This window comes from Pholcus phalangioides, unplaced genomic scaffold (assembly GCF_987345545.1).
Source record: "Pholcus phalangioides strain wild (caught in Gottingen) unplaced genomic scaffold, Ppha-v1.0 ptg000024l_1, whole genome shotgun sequence".
In the NCBI taxonomy this organism is placed as follows: domain Eukaryota; kingdom Metazoa; phylum Arthropoda; class Arachnida; order Araneae; family Pholcidae; genus Pholcus; species Pholcus phalangioides.
Genome location: NW_028301616.1, coordinates 4,865,304 through 4,889,853, shown reverse-complemented (window position 1 = coordinate 4,889,853; position 24,550 = coordinate 4,865,304). Strand labels below are relative to the sequence as shown.

At 32.5% G+C, this 24,550-nt stretch overlaps 1 protein-coding gene across 3 annotated transcripts in view; it reads left to right on the top strand.

Moving 5' to 3' along the window:
• The window catches only part of LOC149068618 (protocadherin Fat 3-like), a 181,316-nt gene that overhangs the window by 152,852 nt on the left and 3,914 nt on the right, over positions 1-24,550 (top strand). For all 3 annotated transcript variants that reach the window (XM_089250408.1, XM_089250406.1, XM_089250409.1), the window contains exons 27-64: positions 197-380; positions 687-826; positions 982-1,223; positions 1,449-1,696; positions 1,882-2,210; positions 2,342-2,631; positions 2,811-3,030; positions 3,730-3,837; positions 4,022-4,165; positions 4,312-4,452; positions 5,963-6,079; positions 6,595-6,685; positions 7,103-7,230; positions 7,339-7,429; positions 7,557-7,690; positions 7,824-7,946; positions 8,215-8,395; positions 8,499-8,617; positions 8,871-9,074; positions 10,334-10,432; positions 11,542-11,658; positions 11,770-11,946; positions 12,638-12,887; positions 13,040-13,324; positions 13,495-13,589; positions 14,320-14,460; positions 15,196-15,298; positions 15,450-15,707; positions 16,385-16,533; positions 16,679-16,850; positions 17,280-17,420; positions 18,660-18,829; positions 20,238-20,456; positions 20,557-20,645; positions 21,108-21,191; positions 22,558-22,626; positions 23,186-23,380; positions 24,370-24,531. In XM_089250408.1, the coding sequence (XP_089106534.1) occupies positions 197-380; positions 687-826; positions 982-1,223; positions 1,449-1,696; positions 1,882-2,210; positions 2,342-2,631; positions 2,811-3,030; positions 3,730-3,837; positions 4,022-4,165; positions 4,312-4,452; positions 5,963-6,079; positions 6,595-6,685; positions 7,103-7,230; positions 7,339-7,429; positions 7,557-7,690; positions 7,824-7,946; positions 8,215-8,395; positions 8,499-8,617; positions 8,871-9,074; positions 10,334-10,432; positions 11,542-11,658; positions 11,770-11,946; positions 12,638-12,887; positions 13,040-13,324; positions 13,495-13,589; positions 14,320-14,460; positions 15,196-15,298; positions 15,450-15,707; positions 16,385-16,533; positions 16,679-16,850; positions 17,280-17,420; positions 18,660-18,829; positions 20,238-20,456; positions 20,557-20,645; positions 21,108-21,191; positions 22,558-22,626; positions 23,186-23,380; positions 24,370-24,531 (6,209 nt within the window). The remainder of the gene's footprint in view (positions 1-196; positions 381-686; positions 827-981; positions 1,224-1,448; positions 1,697-1,881; positions 2,211-2,341; positions 2,632-2,810; positions 3,031-3,729; positions 3,838-4,021; positions 4,166-4,311; positions 4,453-5,962; positions 6,080-6,594; positions 6,686-7,102; positions 7,231-7,338; positions 7,430-7,556; positions 7,691-7,823; positions 7,947-8,214; positions 8,396-8,498; positions 8,618-8,870; positions 9,075-10,333; positions 10,433-11,541; positions 11,659-11,769; positions 11,947-12,637; positions 12,888-13,039; positions 13,325-13,494; positions 13,590-14,319; positions 14,461-15,195; positions 15,299-15,449; positions 15,708-16,384; positions 16,534-16,678; positions 16,851-17,279; positions 17,421-18,659; positions 18,830-20,237; positions 20,457-20,556; positions 20,646-21,107; positions 21,192-22,557; positions 22,627-23,185; positions 23,381-24,369; positions 24,532-24,550) is intronic.

Genomic DNA, 24,550 nt, shown 5'->3' with positions numbered 1-24,550 from the left:
GTGTGGGGGGGGGGGGTACACGTTCTGAATATTAGTCAGAATTGATTACTGCAAATTTACATTTCTATAATGATTGACTAAATTCACCAATTTTCTGATATGCTGCAATTTTTTTCGAAAAAAATGTTTACATACATGCAAAAATGCAACTTTTTTTGCAAATTTCCATGATGAAAAATCATTTTCTACTCTTTAGGTGCTTGCAGTGGATAGAGATCTGCAAAACAATACTGTCACCTACAGTATTAAGAATGGAAATGAGGATGGAATATTTTATCTGCATCCTGAGTCCGGCGACATTGTCGTAATTCCTAGTCAAGCACATAGGCTCAACTATGATGTCACAAAGTCTTACAACCTGTTGGTTGAGGCAAGAGATTGTGAGTAGCAATTGATCAGCAATATCTGTAATATATATATTTAAACTGATGAAATAAAGTTGAGTTTCTTTCAAAATATTTATTTTCTGCCGGAAATGGCTTCTCTTAATTTTTTTTCTTAATGGAAAAATAATTTTCATTACAGAGTGCATTAAGGGAAAATGTAAGCATTCCTGTAAAAATTTAATTATATTGTAAAATTTATGTTATGCATACTGACCCTACTGGATTTTCCACTGAAAAAGAGAAACCTACTTGAACCATTTTAAAAGTACTTCTCATGAAATGCTTATTATTTCGTTTCAGCCCATGTCAGCTCATTGTATGGTTTAGCTATGGTTACAATTGATGTCCAAGATACAAACGATCACCCTCCATCATTCAATCAGTTATCGTATTCAGCTTCACTTTTAGAAAATCTTCCAGCTGGACATTGCTTTCTCCAGGTAGAATTGTTTACCTATTTTGAAATGCTGAAATATTTGCCGAGAACATTGACTTATTAGTTTTAAAGTTTACTGTTTTTTTAGAAATATATGCAATGATCCAGTTTACTGTTACTTCATCAGACTTACCTCATTTGTTGTTTCTTTTCTTATAGATTCATGCAGAAAGTGGTGATTCAGTTGATAGTCTGTCTTACGCAGTTGATAGGAACACAATTCCATTCACAGTTAATCCTAAAACCGGGGATGTTTGCACCAAGCAAGTTCTAGACAGGGAAGAGAAAGAGGTGTATGAGTTTGTTGTCATAGCATTAGATGGCCGATTTGAAACAAAAGCACCCGTGGCTATTAGAGTTCTGGATAAGAATGACAATCCACCTAAATTTGAACGAGAACGGTACTATTTTTTTTACAGAATTTCATAAGTTTTTTTAAGCATATTTAACGTATTTCTATTTGTTAATTATACTACATATAATTAACAAATAGAAAGATTCTGAAACTAATTTTAAATTATTTTTAGTTATGTATAAAATAAACACCTGGAAATATTTTATCTGTCTGTAAGAAAAGTGCTAAAGTGATTCAATTATAATATGTATCTCACATCATAAATTTCCAGATATTTTGTAAGTATTCCACCACAGTCTCAAGCCGGGAGAGCTATAATTCAAGTGCTAGCTTCAGATCCAGATCTTGGTAGCAACGGAGAAGTTACATATTGGATAAAAAATTCTCATGGGCTTTTCGAAATTGATCCTCAAACAGGACATGTTCGACTTTCTTCTAGCATTCCTATAAATACTCAAAGAAATACCACATATGAGATGGAAATATTCGCTAGGGATCACGGTGCTGACTCAAACATTGGTAAACAGTCATTATTATTACTCTTCATCATTATTAATCAATTTATAATTATTATTATTAATCAATGTGGTACGAAGTACTTTTGTGTATGCACCATGTGTTTTTGGATGTCATACAAAATAATGAGTGGCGTGATTGAAAATCTTAAAAATACTATTAAACTTTCATCAATTTTGTCTTTTCAGGTAAAGCAATGTTAGTCGTAAGGGTTTCCAGTACTCGCAATCATCCGCCAAAATTTGAAAAGTTTGGATACAGAGTAGCAGTTGATGAAAACATTGCAAACACAGAGCTTTTAACTGTTCATGCATATGATCCAGATCAAGGCCCTGCTGGAAAACTCAGATATCGTATCGTAAGATCCACACAGCGAGAAGCATTCCGTATCGATAGTGGAAGCGGCAAAATCACTCTAGTCACACCCCTGGATTACGAAAAAACTAAGTACCTCGAACTTCTAGTTGAAGCTAGAGACGAATCCAAGGAACCACAGTTTGCTACCACTGTTGTGCAGGTAATATATTTTAACTCCAATTTAGATTAATAAATTGAGAGCGTCGTTTTGGGAGCGCTAATCATTTGGTAATTTCGTTAATTGTCTTGTTTGAAAATAAGCTTGATAATGTATTTATGCATATATTTTAGGTTTCCGTGAATGATATGAATGACAATGCTCCAGAATTCCTGGCCCTGCCTCATCTATTGAGAGTCCCACTGACAACATCGCTTTCTGAGGTTGTGTATACTGTGAGAGCTATGGACAAGGATAGTCCAAAAGAAGGAAACAGTGTTATCAACTATGAACTTAGTCCACCTAGTCCACAATTCACAATAAATACTCGCACTGGTCAGATATCCCCTAGCCAGCCTTTAACAACTGGTGTTGAAACTCTGCACGTAAAAGCATCTGATGAAGCTGCAATCCCATTGTCAAAGTATGTTATTTTTTGTTTAAAATATTTTTTTTCAGCATTTTTAATTACATACATGTCCTTAGAGACTATGGTAACACGTTGAGAATCTTAAAAATTCCCAACTGAAAAATCTGTCTCGAAAAACGAATTATTATATAAAAATGTTGCTCACACAAATATTTTTCTATGAATTTTCCTAGCACCGTGGATCTAGTTGTAGAAGTATACAGGGATACCATTGATGATCCGACTCCAGTTTTCACATCGGTGCAATACTCTGTAAATGCTGATGGAATTTTAGAAGCAGGTTCAACTGTTATGGATGTTAGAGCCACTATTCCCAATGGAAGCCCAGTCTTCTATAATATATCTGGACCAGATGATACTTTGATTAGGGGATTCAATATCGATCGAGAAACGGTAATTAACAAATGCAAAATTCAATCATTTTGTGCATATGTTACAGTAAAGGTGATGAATCCGGTTATTATGCGTAATTGCCAAGCATTCTGGTAAATTTAATGAGCTTTCCTAAATTTATCACTACCGTCAGTTATATATATTACCCAAGCATCCTTGGTAACTTTAATAAGTACTAAAAAATTATAAACAATCAGAAAACTTGTTATTTTTATCTCGGGGTCTGACTATATTCATCACACATACTAGACTCACTTGGAATTTTTCTCATATTTATTAAATTCACGAATTACACTATGGTATTATGCATAATCACAGATAAAACGGTAAATTTCAATCATTTGTCAAATTTACCAATGATTCTCTTAGTTATTATGCATAATCACAAGTAAAAGTGGTAAATTTATCAAACTTAATAAGATGATTGGTAAGTATATGTAATCAATGATTTGTCACAGTCACCATAACATATGCATAAACACTTATAATATCTGTGGGGAAAAAAATGTCATGCTTATTTTTTACATGCTTTTATAATAAACAATTTTTAATTATTTCAAGTTAGGAAAAAAATATTTTATTGTGCTTGCATATTTTAATTATTTATTGTTATTTTTTGCAACTGCATTTCAAAACAATGACAGTAGGAAACTGTTGCATGGGTTATGTTTAAAATTTGTATGTGTCATCATTAAATAGGGTCGCATTACAACAACAACTAGACTGAATGCTGACCAGCAGTTCCTTTACCATTTTCTAGTCTCTGCTTCAAACAAAAATGATGCTTCGAAAACATCCGAAGCTGGGGTAAGTCTTATGTTCTTGAAGTGGTTTTTTTTTTTTGAATCTGTATCAAAATAATTCCCTTTTATAATAGTTGCATTTTGTTCCTTTTCTTTTTCGATGGTCAGCAAAGTCAGTTAAATGTTGAGCAGGTTTGTTTTTCTTCATATTTTTCAGTTATTAATTTTTCAATTGAAACTGTTTGCAGGTTGTGGTAAGACTGAATGATGCCAGCATTCGTTGCCCAAGGTTCCCTTTCTCAGAGTATTTCACTGCTGTTCGAGAAAATGCCCCTCCTGATTCTGTCGTCTTGCCGTTCTTGCAAGTGGAAGATGCTCATATTTTTGATCGGGTATGAATACTTATGTACAAATCACACTGATAGCAATGCATAAGTGTTTCTTTTTATGTGTTTTTCTGAATTTTCTCTTACACATGCAATTTTTTGTTAATAAAGTCGAGTCAGCTAATATTATGATTATGTTTGTATTCATGTAGGTTTCATACCAAATTACTGAAGACAATTCGAATGACAATTTCTTGATTGATACAAGAGCATTCAATGTTTCTGCAAAAATCAAAAGGCCTTTAGACAGGGACATCATGTCACCAACCTTACAAGGAATGTACACATTGACTGTAAGTTGCGATTGTAAAAATTTGCAGAAAATTACATTTCTTTATTTTGTGAAGAGATATCCCTTAATTTTTGGTGGATTCCAAATGCATGGATAATCTCTTACAAATGTATTTTTTTAATTTAGTTTCACTGAGTTTTTTTTTTTTTTTATTAAATGTATATAAATGTTTTACTCTAAAAAAGTAGTCATATAAATTTTTAAATGTTTTGTTAGCATAATACATTGATTGACACCATTACATGCAGAAACCTTGCTACAAAGATTCTTGATATAATAATAAGTCGCTCTACAGTGATATATTTTATAAATCTTGTCTGAAATTGCCTATAGTCTAATGTTAAACACCTCTCAATAGAACAATATTCTCTACTACAATAAAAATCCATCTATACAATATTTTTAAGAGATTTTGAAATTGCTACAAGTATATTTCTTTATATTTCACTCAAAATCATCTTGAATTTAATTTTAACTTCATCACTTGTTTTCATTCTTCCAAGAACGTCAGTGTTTTGTACCACGTGATCACGGAAAATGTTGATGAAGCTGTTGGTCTTGCCACTTTCTCTGTAAGACGCAAAAGTGTAATGCAGTGAACTTTTATACCAGGCAATACATCTGGAATCAGCTCCATTAATTAAATAATTAATTATTGTTTTTCACGACGAATAGATACTTTAAAGCATAGTTTTCCAAACTTTTCATTCCATCGCCCTCTTCTTCAGAAATATTTTTCTCTCATCGCCTCCCAACTCAAGTGAACCCATAGGATCCTATGTTAAATCCTTAGCTTCTATCGCCCCCCTGGACCATTCCATCTCCCACCAGGGGGCGATATCGCCCACTTTGGGAAACACTGCTTTAAAGCATGTTTTCTGATGGTACTAGCAAAGCAAATTTAGGAAAGATGCTGACAACAGCATAAATGTAGTGGCACATGATCATAATGCTGCCTCTCGATACAATGATAACCCCTTTACAACAATATTTGGCCCGTAGAATGTCGTTATATCGAGAGGTTGCACTGCACTACATTTTCTTTTAAAAAAAGGGGAATTTTGTAAAAGAATAATAATTTTGTTGAATAGGCAGTTTTACAACAAATGCATTATGGTAAAACAATATACAGAAAAGTGTTAATTTTAACTAATTGTTGTATATGCAGTACATAAATGTCAAATATATTTCATAATAGCCTCTTTAATAGCTCAATACATTTGTAAGAAAAATATTTCATTCACATAAATAATTTTTTGAGCTGAAAACTTCTTCCATTAAGCGTTTAAAAGTTTTCATGATTGATTTCATTACATAAGAAGTGTTCGCATTTGTATGTTTTGCATTTTGAAAACTGACTATAATAACTCAATAGTGTGTAACATAAATTTAATATAGCTTAGTGACCTACACCACATCAAAGGTTTGAGTTTTATCTTTTACATATGACACTGTAACTGTGTAGAGGCCATTCCAGATAAACTAATTAACTTCTTTGTTACATTCTTTAGGTGACCGCTAGCAATCACAGATGTTCGGGTAACACCAGACTCAATATTTTTGTTGAAGATGTCAATGATAACAATCCAGTGTTTCCAAAGAAGGATTATGTTGTTGAAGTCAAGGAAGTGAGTATATCATTTGAATTAAGGAAATTTTTGAACTAATGTTAATCAACTGGTGTTGCCGCTAAAAATTTAAAAGGAATTAGAGAAAATCATCATCTTTTGTATTTATGTTTCACCATTGATTATTCTCATGTACAATGAATATCCTTCAAAGTATAAGTTGACAACAATTAATTTATGTAGTTTTTATATTGATGGCTTGGTGAATTTTTTTAAAAATAAGGTTTTTATGTCTACAAGAAAGCAGACCTCATATCTCATCAACCAGACAAAGCAAATCGTTAGTAAAGAACATAATGCCATGCATTGATAAACTTGAAACCTCATAGTTCATACTAGCTGTTGCAGTAGTATGCATGTTTTTTACTTTTCCTGAAAAATTGAAGAAAACTAACTAGGTTTTCACACTAAGCCATTTTGATATATATCTACTATATGATTTTTTTTTTTTAACTATATAACCAAAAAAGTGCAAGATTGATCATTCATTTATCCTTTGTTCCTTTTATTTATAGAATTCTCCATCTGGTCATGTCGTAATGCAGCTGAACGCAACAGACAAAGATGAATTGGATGCAAACAAAATAAAATACTTCATTGTGGATGGCAAGTGTTTCTTATAATAAATATTATCTTAATAAATTTGAATAATTTTTCTAGTGCCTGCTAAAATGTATAAATACATTTTTAAGGAAATTCAAATCAAATCCCAATTCGACTAATTTTTCATTGGTAATGCTTTTTAACCACATGCAGTCTAACTTTGATATCTTGAAGTGCTTCAGGCAATTAATATCACATCTATCCATCAAAAATTGCAGTAACACAATTTTGGTTCATCAAAAATACATTGCACACAATATTAAAATTACTTTGAATTAGCAAAAGTGTAGTTATAATGATTCACTTTGGATTTGTGATAAAAACTGATTCTGAACAAACTTTCATTTCCCGTGAAATACATGATGTATCATTTCACTGCAATATAATCTGAAAGAAACACTTTGTCACACCTATTTTCAGGTAATGCAGGTGATCAGTTCAAAATAGAAGAAAACTCTGGTGTTATATCAGTCCACATTTCTCCAGATAGAGAAGTCACGCCAGCTTTCATGTTGAGGGTTTTAGCCCTAGATTCAGCTAACAACACGGTAAATTATTTAAATAATCATTGTGATTGCATTGTGTTTTATATTATACTTGTTTCTGAAGTATCAAAATAATATAATTTGTTGTAAATTATTATAATTATTATTCAGGGATTTGCAAATGTTCATATTTCAATTATGGACGAGAATGACTGGACACCAACTTTCTTGAACGAGACATTCCTGTTGAATGTAACAGAGGGTAAGAAATTATTTCTTGGGAAAATTTTTTTATGGCATTTCTAATACAATTTGAATTTTTATTCATTATTTAAATGTGTATCATGTTTTACATATTGCAATTAATATACATGGGAAACTTTTTTCAGGATCTAGTAGCTTGGGTGCAAGTGTACGACTTCCTGTAGTTGATTATGATGAGGGAGATAACAGGCAAATGGAATTGTTTATTATTGAAGGAAATACAGATAACCACTTCCGTCTTGGTGTTAATGACAAAGGTGTAAGTACACAGTAACTTTTCATCCAGGGTTTATCAAAGTGTTCAACATTCAAAAATGCTGGTTTGTTTATTCGCTAGGGATGTGGGAAAAGTATTCAGCCATTTGCTTATTAATGTTTACATACATTTTCAGCCTATGTTGACTGTAGTGAAGGAACTGGATAGAGAAGAATATGGTGTTCCAGATTCAGCCCTTCATGTTGTTGTTGTTGGAGCTAAAGACATGGGAGTTCCATCAAGAACTGGAACCGCTACTGTGAGTATTGGAAAAAATATCATTTTAGCAGAATGTTTGTTTGTTTTTTTTGGCAAAATGCCATTGCTAAATTTTGAAAAAATTAAATGATTTTCATCCTAAAAAATTAGGCTTGTCAATTTTTTTTGAAGACTATTTTGATCTTAAATGATTTTGTGCTGAGTTGCCTATTGTGCTTAGGATATTAATATATCTGTCATTAGAAACACATATCTCAAAATTTATGTTTCTCCATTATTGTCATTATTTTCTTTCTTTCTCTCCATAGGTTGCAGTTGTTATTCAAGACATCAATGACAGTCCGCCTCATTTTGAAGAAGATATATATTATGAATTTATTTCAGAGAATGCACCAGTCGGATCAATAATCACTAGACTAACAGCCACAGATGAAGATGCCGAGTACAATACTGACATGAAATATGCTTTTGGATCTAGGACAAGAAACGGTAGATTTTCATGCATACATATCTAAATTACCCTACATTCATTTAATTTTTTTCTGTCAATTATAAATTGCATTCATTTATAATGCTACCTTTATCATTTCAGTTCCATTTTTCATAAATCCATTGAGCGGAGAAGTAAATATCACAAGAACTCTTGACGTGTCTGAAAGCAGAGAATTCAGCATTATCGTTGAAGCATCTGATGGTCTTTGGAAAGCAGCTGTAAGTTTCATGGAAATTACTTTATTTTCAGTATGACAATTATCAGCTTTATTAAATTTTATACTTAACTAGAAATGTTTTATTCAAAAAAATAATTTTTTTTTTAAATTATAATAGAAACTTTACATTCTCAGATATACAGTATCTCAAAAAAATCACCCAACTTGGTCATGTGTTCATCATTTGACCATTGAGATATCGAAAGTAGATTTTATCTGTAGAAAAAGTTCTGATTAACCATTTTTCATTCCAGACCACATTGAAACTGTTTGTTCAAGAAGCGGAAGAAAGAAATCCTAGGTTCGATCAACAGCATTTCCAATTTTCTATCCCTGAAAACATTGCTGGTGGTTTTGTGGGACAAGTCGAGCTCAAAGAGAGGAAACACAGGACAAACAGTCAGATGCAGTACAATATTGTCAACAATGATGTCAGGAACCTTTTCAACATCAGCAGAGTGAGTACTCTAGTTCAGCTCTATTTTTTTAATTCATATAGCTAAAGAAATTATTATTATCAGATTACGTCTAGGGCTCATTCTACACTGGATTGATACAAGCAATGGAACCTGCAACTCGACTCGGATTGGTTAAAAACCTGAATTTCAGATTTTATAACCTATTTGTGTTCAGCGCCAGGTTTTATCATCCCAGCGTGCACCCTGCCTAACAGACAATCATAGCAACCAAACTTAGCCAACAAGTTTTTTAATGACTTTAATTCGCCACATATGGACTCTAAATAATGTGAGGAAGGAAATTGGTTTGTCTTGTAAAATATGGACGATCTAGTGCCTAATGCATAGGTTCATTGGATTCCGCCCTTCGGACTAATCACCCTGGATTCACACCCAACAAGACCTTCCTACATAATACCCCAAGTGTGCCCAAAAACTACTTGGTGTATGAAGAGGGACATTTGTTAAACTTTTTTTGAAAGCCTAAATTGATAAGATAAAAGAGATGATCCATTTTGTTGGGTTAATTGAATTTATTTCTGTATTTTAGTTATGCATGTCACATAGTATAAGTAATACAAATACAAGCCCACAACAGGCAAACTGTCCAACGAGGTGGCTGAGGAAAAAGATGCTCATAACAAAAATATTGATGTTATATATTCATAAAATACAGCAACTCTCAGTTAGTTATGCCTTAAAGGGTCAATTATAAAAACTGAAAACTATATATGCATGAAAAAATATAGTGCAATGCCCATAAAAAAATATTTATGGCTGCCTTAATCAAAGTATGGATAGCTTCTCAATTTACCCCAACATTTTATTGTATTTATTTATAAACGTGTCGATTTACTACCTCTGAGGGTAAAGCTATTTCATTTATCAACAACCCTATTAAAGAAAAATTACCTGCTACACTATAACTTAGAATTGTCCCTTACCAATCGATGCTGGTGTCTTTTTGTTGAAGCAGTTGAAAGACAATATATTAATTACTCGTGGTCCATGTTATCCATCCTGTTGAAAATTTGTAACACTTCAATCATATCTCTATGGCATCTGCGCTCTTCCAATGTAAACATTTTCAAAAAATTGAGTCTCTCTCTTCATAGCTTAAGCCCTGTGTGCCATCGTGGGATCTTCTCTGCACTCAGGAAAGTAATTTAATGAAAAATGAAAGTTACACAGAAAAGTAATTTTAATGGGGAATGAAGAAACATATAAAGATCATTGATTTTTTTCTTTTCTTTTTGCAGGAAGGGAAAATCTTCACTAAAGTTGGCCTCGACAGGGAAAAGAGAAGCAGGCACGCATTCACTGTGATGTTGGAAGAGAAGAAGCCTTCAACAAAAGTAGTAAGTGCTCTACGTTTTCGTTTTACCTTTTACTGTAACATGTTGAACCGAAAAAGGCATTATTCATACATATTTCACTTTTTTCTACTGAAATTTATCCCCCCCCCCAAATCACATTGGAGTGAAATTTGTACTATTGGTAGTGATGCATGCGAAAAAATGTTGTTAATAATGACCAAGGCTTGGAGTTTGCTGTCCTAAAAAATATTGAAAAATTACTAAAAAATGCCTCAAATACTTGAAAAAATGCCATAAAAATTGGGGAAAAAATGTTTTCAAAATAGTAAAACAAAGCTCTCTTGAAAAACTGGTTATGTTCAAAAGTCGAAAGGAAAAGTTTTGACAGATCAAAATCATATGAAAATTTTCTTCCTTGGTTAGGAACACTGGCATTAACAAGGCCCGAGACCTCAGATGATTCTTATCATACATGAAATTCTCTATTGAGAGACCTGTGAAGAATTTGAAGTGCGGGGGATGTTGCTAGATGTGAGGCCCATGACTGGCTTTTGGGGGAGTAGGGGCTTTTTACAGTAAAAAACGAAAAATGAACTCCCTTCCCCAAGAAAATTCTGTGTATGCTTATGGTTAGAGAGCCAAAAACCTTCTTTTTATTTTATTTCCCAATAAATTCAACCATATTTTTTCATAAGAGATGAATGAAATCAGTCTTTACATAATTTTTTTCAATTCTTCCTATTGTCAAAAAATTTAAACAGTGAAAAAATATCCTGAAAATGTCTTAACAGTAAAGAAAAAGCAGAAAAATACAAAAGATGCAGAAAAAAATGCAAATGTCATCAGCATCTGGGTCCCTGATAATGAAAGTAAAAATTTCAACTCTTTCAATGAATAAATCAAACTGGAATCCAATCCACTCCAAAAGTTAAGATGCATATAATGTGCTATAAATTTTGATGAAGATAACACTTGTAGGTTTGCATACACCCATATACACTTAGGGAAACTTGCAACACAGATTCAATATCATAAATAAATACCAAAATACTTTTGAAACATTATTGCGATTCTTTTCATATTAATTTGTTGATTATGTTCCCTGTGATAGTTGAATTACATATATAATTGACCTTTCTCTTCATCTACAGACTGTATGTGAAGTAACAGTAGATGTTCTGGATGTCAATGATGAGGTTCCTACTTTCCAACATTCGTATCAAGGAAGCATCAAAGAAAACTCGCCATCTGGTACTCTTGTGGATGTTGTGAGTATAAGAAAATTTGCTTTTTAATTAGTTCTTCGTGGGGATAAGAGGTTAAAAAATCATATTTTTCTTCTCTATTTCCCATGTTGAATAATGTTTCTTGTATTCTAGGAGCCTCACATATCTGCAGTTGATAATGACAGTGGCAATAACTCTCTCGTAGACTATTCATTGAGCGGTGCCGGTAGTGAAATATTCGCCATTCTAGAAACTGGACAAGTTATTTTCTCTCCTCCTGATCAAAAACTGAACCTAGATAGGGAACGCAAAGAAAGATATGACTTGCAGGTAACATTATGCTACAAAAAAAAAAGAAACCTAAGGAAATATTGCATTAATATTCAAATTCTTAAGTCTTTTGCAGTTAAATGTATTTTAACATTAGTATATATTTTAATATTAATGTAGAATATATTTATTAACAACATCATACCAAATAACTCTTAAAAATGAATTCAAGATTGAATATAAAAGTTAACTGAATTATAAAATTCATGCATTGTAACATGCAATCAATGCTCATTTTTACAAACTTGAAGGGACTTAAATAATTAGTTCGTAAAATCAGAAGTTCCGAAATGAGAAAGGCATTCAAAGACATGGTATATTGTTTGAGACCAGAGAATTAGTTGATAAAAATGTATCAGTTTGTGAATTGGAAGTGTGTAAAACCTAGTATCGACTGTATTAAAATAATTGGAATATTTATTAGAAGAGCAGAAAACCAGTGATGTCAAAGCTGTGGGTGCTTGACCACCCATGTTCATTTGTGGTAGGGGTTCTAGCACACCGAATATTGATTTAGAAATAAGAATTTCCTATTTAAAACTAACGACGAGCATCCACAGGTTCAAAACACTTCTGACATGCCCCAGCAGAGAACATTCTACTCTCCTAAAATACTTCTAAGATAAAACTAAGAAGCTAATAAAGTTTATAAAAATCAATACATTTTTCTATATCTAATTATCTGAAATAGGTCACAGCCACAGATCGAGGAAATCTCAGCTCATCCACGTACCTCACAATTACTGTGGCAGATGAGAATGATAATGCTCCAGTTTTCCAACATGGACCTCTGCGAGTCCTGCTGCCTGAGACAGCGAGACCAGGCTCCAAGATTGCTGAGGTATCTGCTTTGGATGCTGACGCCAAAGGTCCTAATTCAAAAGTTGAATACATCATAACAGCTGGTGATAGAGGTGATATCCGCATTGACAGAGCAACTGGTGAGCAAACCTTTTCTTCTTTTAAATGATAATGACTAGTTTTTCAATATAGAGAGATCTTTGACTAAATGAAGGTTTATTTTTTTACAGTACTATGAAAAAAGTTGTGTAAACATGTAAATGTAATTATTGAATTTCTGTTTCTATTTCAGGAGAGATATATGTTGTCAGCACTCTTAAGCCTGGTACAGTTTATCTCCTGAATGTGTCTGCTGCAGATGGCAAAGGTCTTGCAGCATCAACAGTTGTTAACATCACTGTTGTGGATGTTAACGATCATGTTCCTACATTCTCCAGGGTTGAATACAACTTCAAAGTAAAGGAAGGCAACTATAGTTTCAGTAAAACACCTTTGGGTCAGTTGAAAGCAGTGGACAAAGACACTGGAAGTAATGGACAAATTGAATATTCTTTGATCACAACTTCACATGAAAGAGGTAAGTCACATGAAAATGCAACAGATGCTTGATCCTAGGCATATAATATTCTATTGCTATTTTAGTATGCAAGTATGTTATGTTGTTATTATTATTGATCATCACATGAATATTAATTTTCTCCAAAAGTTCTTGAATTGTAATTAATACCTGTACTTTCTAAATTTCAGATTTCCCATTTACTATTGACAGCCGTACAGGAGATCTATTTGCTCATGGTATAATTGACCGGGAATCAAAGAAATCGTACAGCTTCCAAGTTTTGGTGAGTGACCATGGGTATTTTTATGAAGATACATAAAAAAAATCTAAGGCTATCTCTATAGCAAACAGATGATATCACCTTAATGTGTACACTATCTGTTGTCCTTTTTTGGGTATTATTGGTCCAAGAAATTTGTCAAAGCAAAGTTTGTTATAGTCTTGGTAGCGGCATTTTGTTTGCCGAATACTTGTGTTGCTTACATCCTCACATCTGATAAACTGAGTATTGGCAATCTCTTTCTCCCAAGCACACTGTATACTTGCTGCTATTTGTTTTATTGAATTGCCATGAAAATAGTGTCTGAACTTTTTGATACACCTTTGTATATATAATTAAAAAAATATAAAATTTTTCAAAGCAATGTATGAACCTTCATATTCTGTCTAAAGTAATCTCTTATTGGGCATCAAGACACTAAATTCATCATAAAAAATTATTGCAGGAAATACTCATATGCTTCAAATAAAAAAAAATGTTAATGACCGTGATAATAGGTTTTTGAATAAATGTGAAAGTTTTGTATTCACTAGCATATACAGCATTCCTGATTTTTGTCATTCTTCAGAATATTTGATACTGCCATATTTAATCACAATGCTTTTCAGAGCAATTTGTTTGAGGAACAGAATTGTGTCCTAAATAATAACAAATATGTTAATTTGTATTTTTAATAATTGAATCATATTATCAATTCATTCAAAAACTTTCAATGCAACATTTTGTTTTAAAGGCAACAGATTTTGGTGAGCCATCCCTCAATAGTACTTCTGATGTATTTGTCGAGATCATTGATGTGAATGATGAAGCTCCGAGGTTTTACACTGACCCATACCTTGCTCATGTTCAAGAGAATCTGGATCCAGGTCAAAAGGTTGGAACTATTAATTGAAAAGAATTGTGGAAATACTTTCTATTGATTTCATATATTTATTTTTGATTGATTTAGGCTTGTTTGTGTATCTGTGGGGTTTTGGAATGCTGTAAACACATTCATAGTTTTAGATGATGTTGTATACATTCATATAATTTGAATTCTGTTAGAATTTTTTCAATAGAGTAGTTTGTGTGAAAAATCAGTTTAATTTTCAATGAGATACGAAATGTTGAGAAATGATAGAAAAACCTCATTCAACACACAAAAGCTTGCACACCTTGAATAAATTTAACTAATTAATTGTGGTACTGTACTATGTGCTGTATTTATTAAGAAAGCAATACTAGTATTCTGAAATCAGTTATTTTATGTAGAATACAATGATAATTGGGGGGTTTTTTAATGCAAATATTAATTTTGTGGCAATATGGGATGAATTAAAAACTTTTTAATTATTTTCTGAGAAAGTTTATTTCAAGATACAAGTTTCTTATTAAATGAAAATGAATTCATCTTGTATCTCAAGGAAAAATTATATAGCAATTCAAACTGAATAAAACATGTTGAAATATGATCATTAGAGCTGCATTCATCATGCCATATCTCTCTTAATTCAATGATTTCCCAAAATTTGACTTTGAAATATAAATATCTCTGAAACCATGTTGTGTGGTATTTAGGTAATTACTGAAGTTAGATAACCAAGTCACTGGCTTTTTCTGAATATTTCAGGTAACGCAAATCACAGCATATGACTCAGATGCAGGTGCTAATGGTCTAGTCTTCTATAAACTTGGTACTGGACACAACAACAAGTTTTACATTGACAGCAAAGGTAAATGTCTTTTTTTAGACATCATCTTATGTATTCTATAAAAACTAATACGCTTTAAAATGTTTCTGTAGGTAATAATAATGTTATGATACAGCTTAATATATTTTGTGTAAAATACATGGTTTAATAATAGCACATTTTTCCCTTATAGATGGCACTGTCTGGACTCTTTCCACTCTGGATTATGAGAAACAACAATTTTACAACATGACCGTCATAGCTTATGATCAAGGAAATCCAAGCTTGAGTGCCACTGCAAAACTTTGGGTCACAGTTGCTGACACCAACGATGCTGTGCCCGAATTCAGCAAGTCAGTATATACCCTTGAAGTTGCTGAAAGCAGGCAACCTGGCGAAACTGTGTTTACTCTTGATGCTGGCAAGGGTGATTTCAAATACACTTTGCTGAGTGAGTATTGTTCCTGTTTTAAGTTTTTTTATTTACCTCATTGGCTAGCATGCAGTCGAAATAACTATAATAAAAGTCTATCATCTACTCGTTGCTCTAACAATTACAATTAGCCCAATATGAAATATAGTACAAATACTATATTATGCACGCTTTTCTGTATGTTCAGGGTTTGAAGAAACATGGTGTCGTTTTTGTATTACGACATCATGTCTTGGGGTGCAATTATTCAATCTCTCACTGTAATTATTCCAATTTTGCACTCATGACTAAGAAACACAAAAATTCTTCATAGTCTATTCGAACGTTGAATACTTATGTTCCCATTTAACTTTTCTGATCTATGCGAACAAATAAGTATAGTTGCCAACATTTTAATAAGTTAAGATTTGTGGTAGCAAAAGCAGAAAAAGATTTGACTAACTGAACATAGTTCGCAGAATAGAACAGATCCTAGAATGCAGAGAAAAGACAACGTTAAAATCAGCCAATTCAATCAATTCTTGGAGTCTAGATGTTTGAGAATCATCTGGAATTTGTGACTCCAATTTCCTGAAAATACATGTATTCCCAGCATTCTGGCTACACTGTGAGGAAATACAATATACACATTATTTCAATGCTTGAAACAAAGAAAAATTCTGTATCTCTAATTCAAATGTTTATTTTTTCTTTAGATGCTGAGGAAATGGATGCCTTTGATGTCGATGGTAGTACAGGAGATATTCGCTTGGTCAAAGCTCTTGACAGTGTACAGAAAAGTCATTACAGACTTTTAGTTGAAGCATCTGTCGATAGTGATCCACCAAAATCAGACACAGCTGAAGTATGTAGTTTTTGCAATATTTATATTGATTAAAAATCTGAAAATTGAACAAGTAAATTCATTCTATGTATTATTCTTATTCATGTCATTTTCATGTTTTTTTTCTTTTCTTAAATTCGTTTAATGGTATTTCTTTGATTTCCAGGTGAACATCATTGTAGGAACTGGTCATGGTGTCCGTTTATTCCCGAACAGGCTTTATGAAGTTACTGTCTATGAAAACAGAGTAGCTCCTCTTGTGATCTTGGACCTAAACGCCACTGATGAGATAGCACACAAGCCAGTCTTGTATAGCATTGTTGGTCACGATTACAATGGTGAATATAAGTGTTTTCTCACTTTATGTTAGAAGGCCATGACAGATATGTACAGCTGCAGAAAATTAAATCGTGATAGAGAGATGCCTCTCTCTGGAGATGCCCCATGGCGCTAGAAGAGCGATAGAGAGATGCCTCTCTCTCTCTCTTCTAGCGCCATGGGGGGATGGGTGTGGTCTGTTGCTGCATTGAGAGAGGCTACTTTGCCTTTACTCAGTGCATCTTGTGCATCACACTCTTTTGTGTGTGTGTGGGTGCTATAAGATAAGAAATAGTTGGGCCTCTGTGGTATATTGTTTAAGTTAAAGATATTTAATTTATATTTCTGTGATATATAGTTTCTTGATTTTCTTTTTATTCCATATGCATACTAACTTACTGAAAACCTTTGACTGAAACATATCTCTCTTCAATTTTTATATCTAATAGGCTTATTTGTGATGGAGCCAGATACAGGAAGATTGTCAGTTACTGCTAGTTTGGATCGTGAAAAACGGGATCGTTACTCATTGAAGGTTCGAGCTGAGAATGTTGGAAGACATCGATATGGACGAGATTTAAGTAGATCAGGTATTATTATCTGTTTTTTTATTATTATTATCTGACAGTGTTCCAGTTTTTTAAGAAAATCGTTCAATTACTTTCTGAACACTCTATTGCTATTTGAATACCCACATTTCAAATGAACAAAGAAGAATACCTGGGTTACCTGGTTTGGAAACTTCAAAATGTGGATGCATGCTTGTGCAACCTTAGTAACTACTAATATACCTCTATTTATAATAGATGACACAACTATACTTAGAACATCATGGTTTACCACTCAAACCAGAACTGCTACTACTTTTTTTTCGGCCTTCATAGGATTACTGAATTTATCAACTTAGAAATGAGGATGTGTGCATGCACACTCTTGGCAACATCACTTATACATTTTCAAAACAGGTGGCATCTCTGTACCAATGAAGAACAATGATTCTTTTCCAACTGAAGCAGAGGTTCATTTAATACATAAATAGTAATTTTTTTTTGGGAGGATACTTTTAAATAAAGTGCAGCCTTGGGTTTCCTCTATGAGTGCAAAAAAAACAAATAAATACACACTAATAAACATATTGCAGTTACACAGTGCAATTTTTTTTAATGAAAAAAGGAAAAGTTCTGGAGCCCTGAAAATGAGGATTGAAGGAAAATTTTTCAAAACCTATAAAGACACTCAAAATGACATTCAAAATTAGGATATTTCTTCATAAATAAGGACATCTGATAATCCTAAAGAAGAGGGACCAACTCTCTCGTATTTTCTGGGATCTCCCATACATTGGATTTGGATCCTCCTAGCTCTCCATATATTGATCTTCAAAAACTACAATATTTCCACTTTCTATTGAATTAAATTCCACTATTATTAAATTTTGAATGATTGTAATCAGCGAAATACAATTTCACACTAATTTTAAAATAGACATTTTCTATAACTTAAATTCTGCCTGAAAAAATAAATCATGAATAATCAATAATTTGTGAAAAATGTTATTTATTAGAGAAGTTAATTTGGGAAATGCAGTTATGTAATGAATGGTAGAAGAGAATGTGTGCTTTAAGAAAAATTCAAGTTGCTGTTTTGATATTTAAATGTAAACTATTTCTGTCAATTAATATAAAACCTATGCCCCCAGAGTCAATCGATGTCCCGTATTTTCACATTCAAAAGTTGGCCACTCTAATGATGCATGCCTACATAACTTCATGACAATTGCCTACATCCACTAATTTACTGCACATATTTATTTTTGTTGTTCCCTGTAGGTCTTTCTCGCACAACAGAAAGCTATCACCTTGCTTTTGATGAAGCTCTAGTCATTGTAGAAGTTGGTGATGAAAATGATAACGCACCAGTTTTTGATGTGAGAGGTCGACCTATTGTTGCTGCTGTACCGCTTGAGGCTTCCTTTGGCTACCAAGTTCTGAAAGTCACCGTAAGTTTTCTTGCTTTTTTCATTATCTTCATGGTGTTTGTTTTTGGAAATTAGTTCACTCAGTAAGTGCCCGACTTTGACTTAATATGGGCCCCTGGGCAAAAGAGGTACTGGAGGCCTTTCCCCCCCCCCCCCCGTGACTGTAGTCGAAGAGGTTAGGTACGTCAGCAACTACAGTACATGTTATTTGTGAATACAACCAAAAAAATGTTATGCATTATTTTAAATGAGAAATGTAATGTAAAATTCTCCATGAAATAGCTTACAATAAATGCTTTTTGCACTCTCATATGAGCAAAATCATTGATAATTTCATCAAAATCTAATTTTTGAGTTATCTCGGCTTCAATACACCATGAAGTTAAAGAGATGGCAGTTTTTCTTGCAAAAGACTTGATCGAATGAATGATTTTATCCCTTTTAATGAGAAGAATGATTTTTTTCTCTAAAACAGTTTGATGTTGGTGGTGATGTCACTAATGATTCAATGTTGTCTCAACATCTGGAAACATCTCTTCCAAACCTTTAGTGTTATTTAACATTTGTGAGCTTGCATAACCAACCTGAACCAAGGATGAAAATTATTGCAGTTCATCTGAAAAAGTGTTTGCAAGATCAGATGCATAGAGTTTTGCATTGCACAAATATACAGAATCTCCACAAAGATTTGAGGCGATTTCCATGTTGGTTAAACATGAAAATTTTCTTGTTATCGTTTCATAAATCATTTTAAGGTCAAAAAGATGTGAAATTGAGGAATCGGACAAAAGACTGTGACACATTGGAACATATTTTTGTTGTGGAGTTGATATTGCAATAGGTGCATTTTACATGCTGTATAAAGTCTATTACTAATTGGTATAATATTAAAATTGATATTTAATAGGGTTTGCTAATAATGAAAACTTTTGAAATAGTATTATGTGAATTGGAGAAAACTCTTTGATTTCGCAACATTTTATCAAATAAAATTTATAAAAATTTGAGTAAAGTATATGCTATGTTATATAAATTTGGGCGCTACCTTAAAACATGGGGCCCCATGCAGAAATGGGGCCCTGCATTCAGTATTAATTTACATCAGTAATATGTTCATTCTTTTCTTTAAGATCACCATGTCTTTCACGATAAACACATTCCCTCTCTAAATTTCTTTATTTAGCAGTCCATGCTTTATTATTATTTTTTAAACGTGAATAGTACTTGACATATGGCAAAAACTAATTTTGCATTCCATTTTGATGTTTCATGTACTTAAAATATATATCTCATGCAGTACAATATGACACATAACAATTACTTGACCATGATACGATTTCACATGAAAAACTTTTTCAACACATTCTTTTAAAATTAATCTATATCTAAAAATTCACTGCACATTTTATCTTTCCTTTGAAAATTACAGGCTCGAGATGCAGATGTTGCTCACAACAGTGCTATAAGGTACCAAATCATTCGTAAAGCTGAAGATGCTTCTGGAAAGTTCCACATCGATCCTATGACTGGTGTTGTGAGGTCTATGGTTACTTTCGCATTAGATGGAGGTCGCATCTATGGCTTTGATGTGAAGGCTACTGATAGAGAGGGCAATGAGAATGGCCATTCTGCTGTTGCAAATGTGTTTGTAAGTTGACAATTTTTTATAAGTATGTGACTGTAACTATGCTGCTCGTTCCTCTGTAACGAACCTTGCAAATAAACATTCTTCTTATTTTCACTCACAGGTGTATGTACTTCCTGAAACCAAACTAGTCTTATTCGTAGCAGGAAGAGCACCTTTAGCTATTGAGCAACACGTTGATAAGATTTTGAGGTAAATTTTGAAAAACTTTCCTAGTCCTGTGTTTTTCCTTACATGCATTTTATGAATTGAAATTATTTATTACCAACAATAATGCCCAGCACCGCCTGAGTTTTCTCTGCACTCGGAGTGTTAAAGAAGGGATAAACACGTTGGAAAAAGTCATTATTACTATAACTGAAGTAAACAATCCAAAAGTAGTTGTTGAAGTCATGGCCCCCACAAGGGTGTGGCTGGATGATACTCATAATAGTCAAGATCCCAGCCTAAGGGCCCTGCTCTAGGATGTGGGGCCATGGTTGAAATTCACGAAACATTGGAGCTGGATAGTTTTTGATCCATTTCAGGCATTCTAGCAAACTTTTAAATTAGTAAATGATCTTACACATTTATTATGTGTTAACAATTCAATTTGCATATTTTCCCCCAAAAAATTACTCATTTTAACGCATCAGTTTTCTTCATTTTTTCCAGCTATTTAAGCAACTTGACCGGTTATGAAGTCAAAATGGCAAAACTAGAACCACATCATGATGGAGATATTGAAGATAGGGAAAGGTTAGTGTTGAAGAAATTTTTATACAGATAACTATAAATTATAAGAGTAAAAGCTTTGATAATCACAAGTATTTCAAAGTACGAGCTGTTTGGCTACAATAAATTTCATTAAGACACACATACTTTTGCATAATGAATTTGACTGGCTTTTTTGATAAGCTGCTCAGCAACCAGATTGCAAATGCGAGCTGCTCCCCCATTTTAAAAAGTCTTCCTTAGAGAGCAGGCAGACTTTCAATATGATACTTACACAACACGTCCCGCATGTACCGATTTGTTGGAAATTAATTGCACAAGGTGCATGTATATGGTTAAGTACAAGTACAAAGCCAGCAACAGGTAAATTGCCTAACGAGGTGACTGAAAAAAGATGCCCATAAAAATATGGATATCAAATATAACCGAAGACAGCAACCAATATAAAAGCATATATCGCAAAAGAAAAAAATGAATAAGTAACACTATATCCTCTTCGCTCTAGTGGTACACATATGTGTACCTTAATTTATAATGGTTTTAATGATTCTTTTTTTCAAGTTAAGACTTAAGTTGTGCGCAAGGGTGTCCAATTCAAATGGTAATAGTAAAAATATTGACCCAAATCAATTAGTAATTAATAATTTTTCAAATTTTTTTTTTCTTTTGAATGATATTTTGACATGCAATATATACAAATCAATCGAGAAAAAAAAATTCAATGGTTAGTTTGGTATCAGGTTTGAAGAGGATATATAATACACTGCCCATAGTAGTAATAGTCTGCTCAGTCACCAGATTCCCCATCATGCAAGACACAACACATGATTTTTAAGGTCTTCATTTGAAATCAGCTTGATTTGCTTTAAAATTAAAGCAAATCGAGCCAATCTCCAATAGAGATTACTAAAAATGTGTTCTGATGCCAAAGGAGTATTTTTGGTTGATTTCATATAGCTAAGAACATTGTATAACACTTTTGAAAATTACAGTTGCTTTATTCAGAAATGCTGCTCATCTTGAGAGAGTGGAATTAAAAATAACTGACAGTTATTAGGTATCAAAAATGTGTGTGGAGAAAAGTTGTGACAACTTAAAAGAAAGAATGAGGGTACATGTGTCTATTAATGCCTTTAACTAAACATTAATACCTTTTGGCTTTTTCGTCATTTGTTTTTGTTTTTTTTAATCTATAAAATGTATTGTTTCTTACTCTTGAAATGCCTCTGGCACAATAAGTTTCAACTGTTTCATTTTATTATGCTTTTAACTAATTTTTGAAATGAATTAGGAGGATTAGTTAGGTTGAATTAATTAGGATTAGAAAATTATTTTTTTTCTTTTTCCTTTAATGTGAATATAAAAACAGACATTTTTTTCTTCTGTCCAGCACTGATCTATTCCTTTATGCTGTGCATCAAGATACAAATGATATCGTTGATACTGAGGTTCTATTAAAGTGAGTTTTTCTCTTGTTCTTTGTTGTTGTTTTTTTAATATCAAATTCAGTATGTATCTAGGACACATGTTGAATGACTATCTACTAATCCATGATCTATTTTATTTTCAGTTCTAATCATATATACTGTATCACTGACTCATTGTAACTAGTTTTTATTCATTATTTTAATCTGATAATAAATGATTTTCCGTAGCTCTATAATCAAGTGATTAACCAGTCATCTGGCCAATTAATTTCTCCTTTTCCCATTTTTCAAAAATTTGAAGCTAACAAAATATATTTTTGATTAAAAGTTTTTTATGAATACTTTGGAACTGAGTTCATCATGTTCTTAGCTGTTTTTCAAAATCATCAACAAAAACAAATTTAACAATTGAAGTAAGTAACAATTAGTTTTCTAAATTGTGCCAAAAATTTTCATTATGCGCTATTTTGTCTTAGCCAGGTGACTCGTTGAAATGAATAATATTGATGTATGTTTTTAAGTTCTTTGCCTTCATCATTTGTTGATTACCGTAGGAGACACTTCTGAATTTTGTTTTTCTTTTGTTTTCAGTGCTATGGAACAAAGATCAGATTTGATTTTCTCGAATCTTGAAAATTTTAATATTCAACGAATTCAAGGTGTTTCTGTGCAGGAGAAAATCAGTCAAATGGGAACAACGGAAATCGCTATCATTGCTCTCAGCAGTGTAATATTCCTTGGTGCTGTGCTTGGAATTGCATTGCTGTGCTCGTCTTGCAAAAAGAGGTAAATAAATTAAATAATTGTTACATAATTTTGATTATGTGGTTTAGTTAGTACAGTAAAATCCCTCTCAACAGTCACTTCTTTTGATCATAATTAAAATTATCATCAAAAGAGGAAGAGGTATCATTATCATTTGGCACTATCAATGCCACATGATAATTTCCCTTGTATAATGAAAGTACGCATTTGTGAAATCCCCCTGATTTTATGGACAAAGTTTTGTGTCCCATCAATGTCTACAAAAGAGGGGTTTTATCATATCCACCAAAATTTAAAAATCAAATTACATTTACATTCATATTTTTTAACTGGTTTTTTTTCCACTAAGGCGAAAAAATTATATTGAAGCCAGAAGTGTTACTCTGCATTGATTCTTGCAAATAAAATCTCTCATTCCATGCAAATTCACTTGAGGACTCAGACTCCTTAATTTGTACAAGAAATATCAAAAAATAGTAACAATATGCTGAATATAATACAATATATTAGTAACAATATGCTGAATATAATACAATATATTAGTAACAATATGCTGAATATAATACAATATATTAGTAACAATATGCTGAATATAATACAATATATTAGTAACAATATGCTGAATATAATACAATATATTAGTAACAATATGCTGAATATAATACAATATATTAGTAACAATATGCTGAATATAATACAATATATTAGTAACAATATGCTGAATATAATACAATATATTAGTAACAATATGCTGAATATAATACAATATATTAGTAACAATATGCTGAATATAATACAATATATTAGTAACAATATGCTGAATATAATACAATATATTAGTAACAATATGCTGAATATAATACAATATATTAGTAACAATATGCTCAATAATATAATATTTTCCCCCTGTAATTGTTTTGTTTTTAAAAAAAATAGACTCTTGAATATATTGTCAAACAATATTCTTTTTAATATTTTCATTTAATTTTTCCCACTCTCATTCTCTCTAGGAAAGGAAGGAGGAGGCATACATCATGGGAACAACAGAGGCTCTACAACATTAAGAACCCACTGATGGGTAAAACTCTCGGCAATCCATATGGAAGTAGAAGCACTCCGAATGGAACTGTTGATAATATCAAAGCTGCATTAGCAAATGGTGACTTCCCAGCGTAAGTTGATTGAATTTTT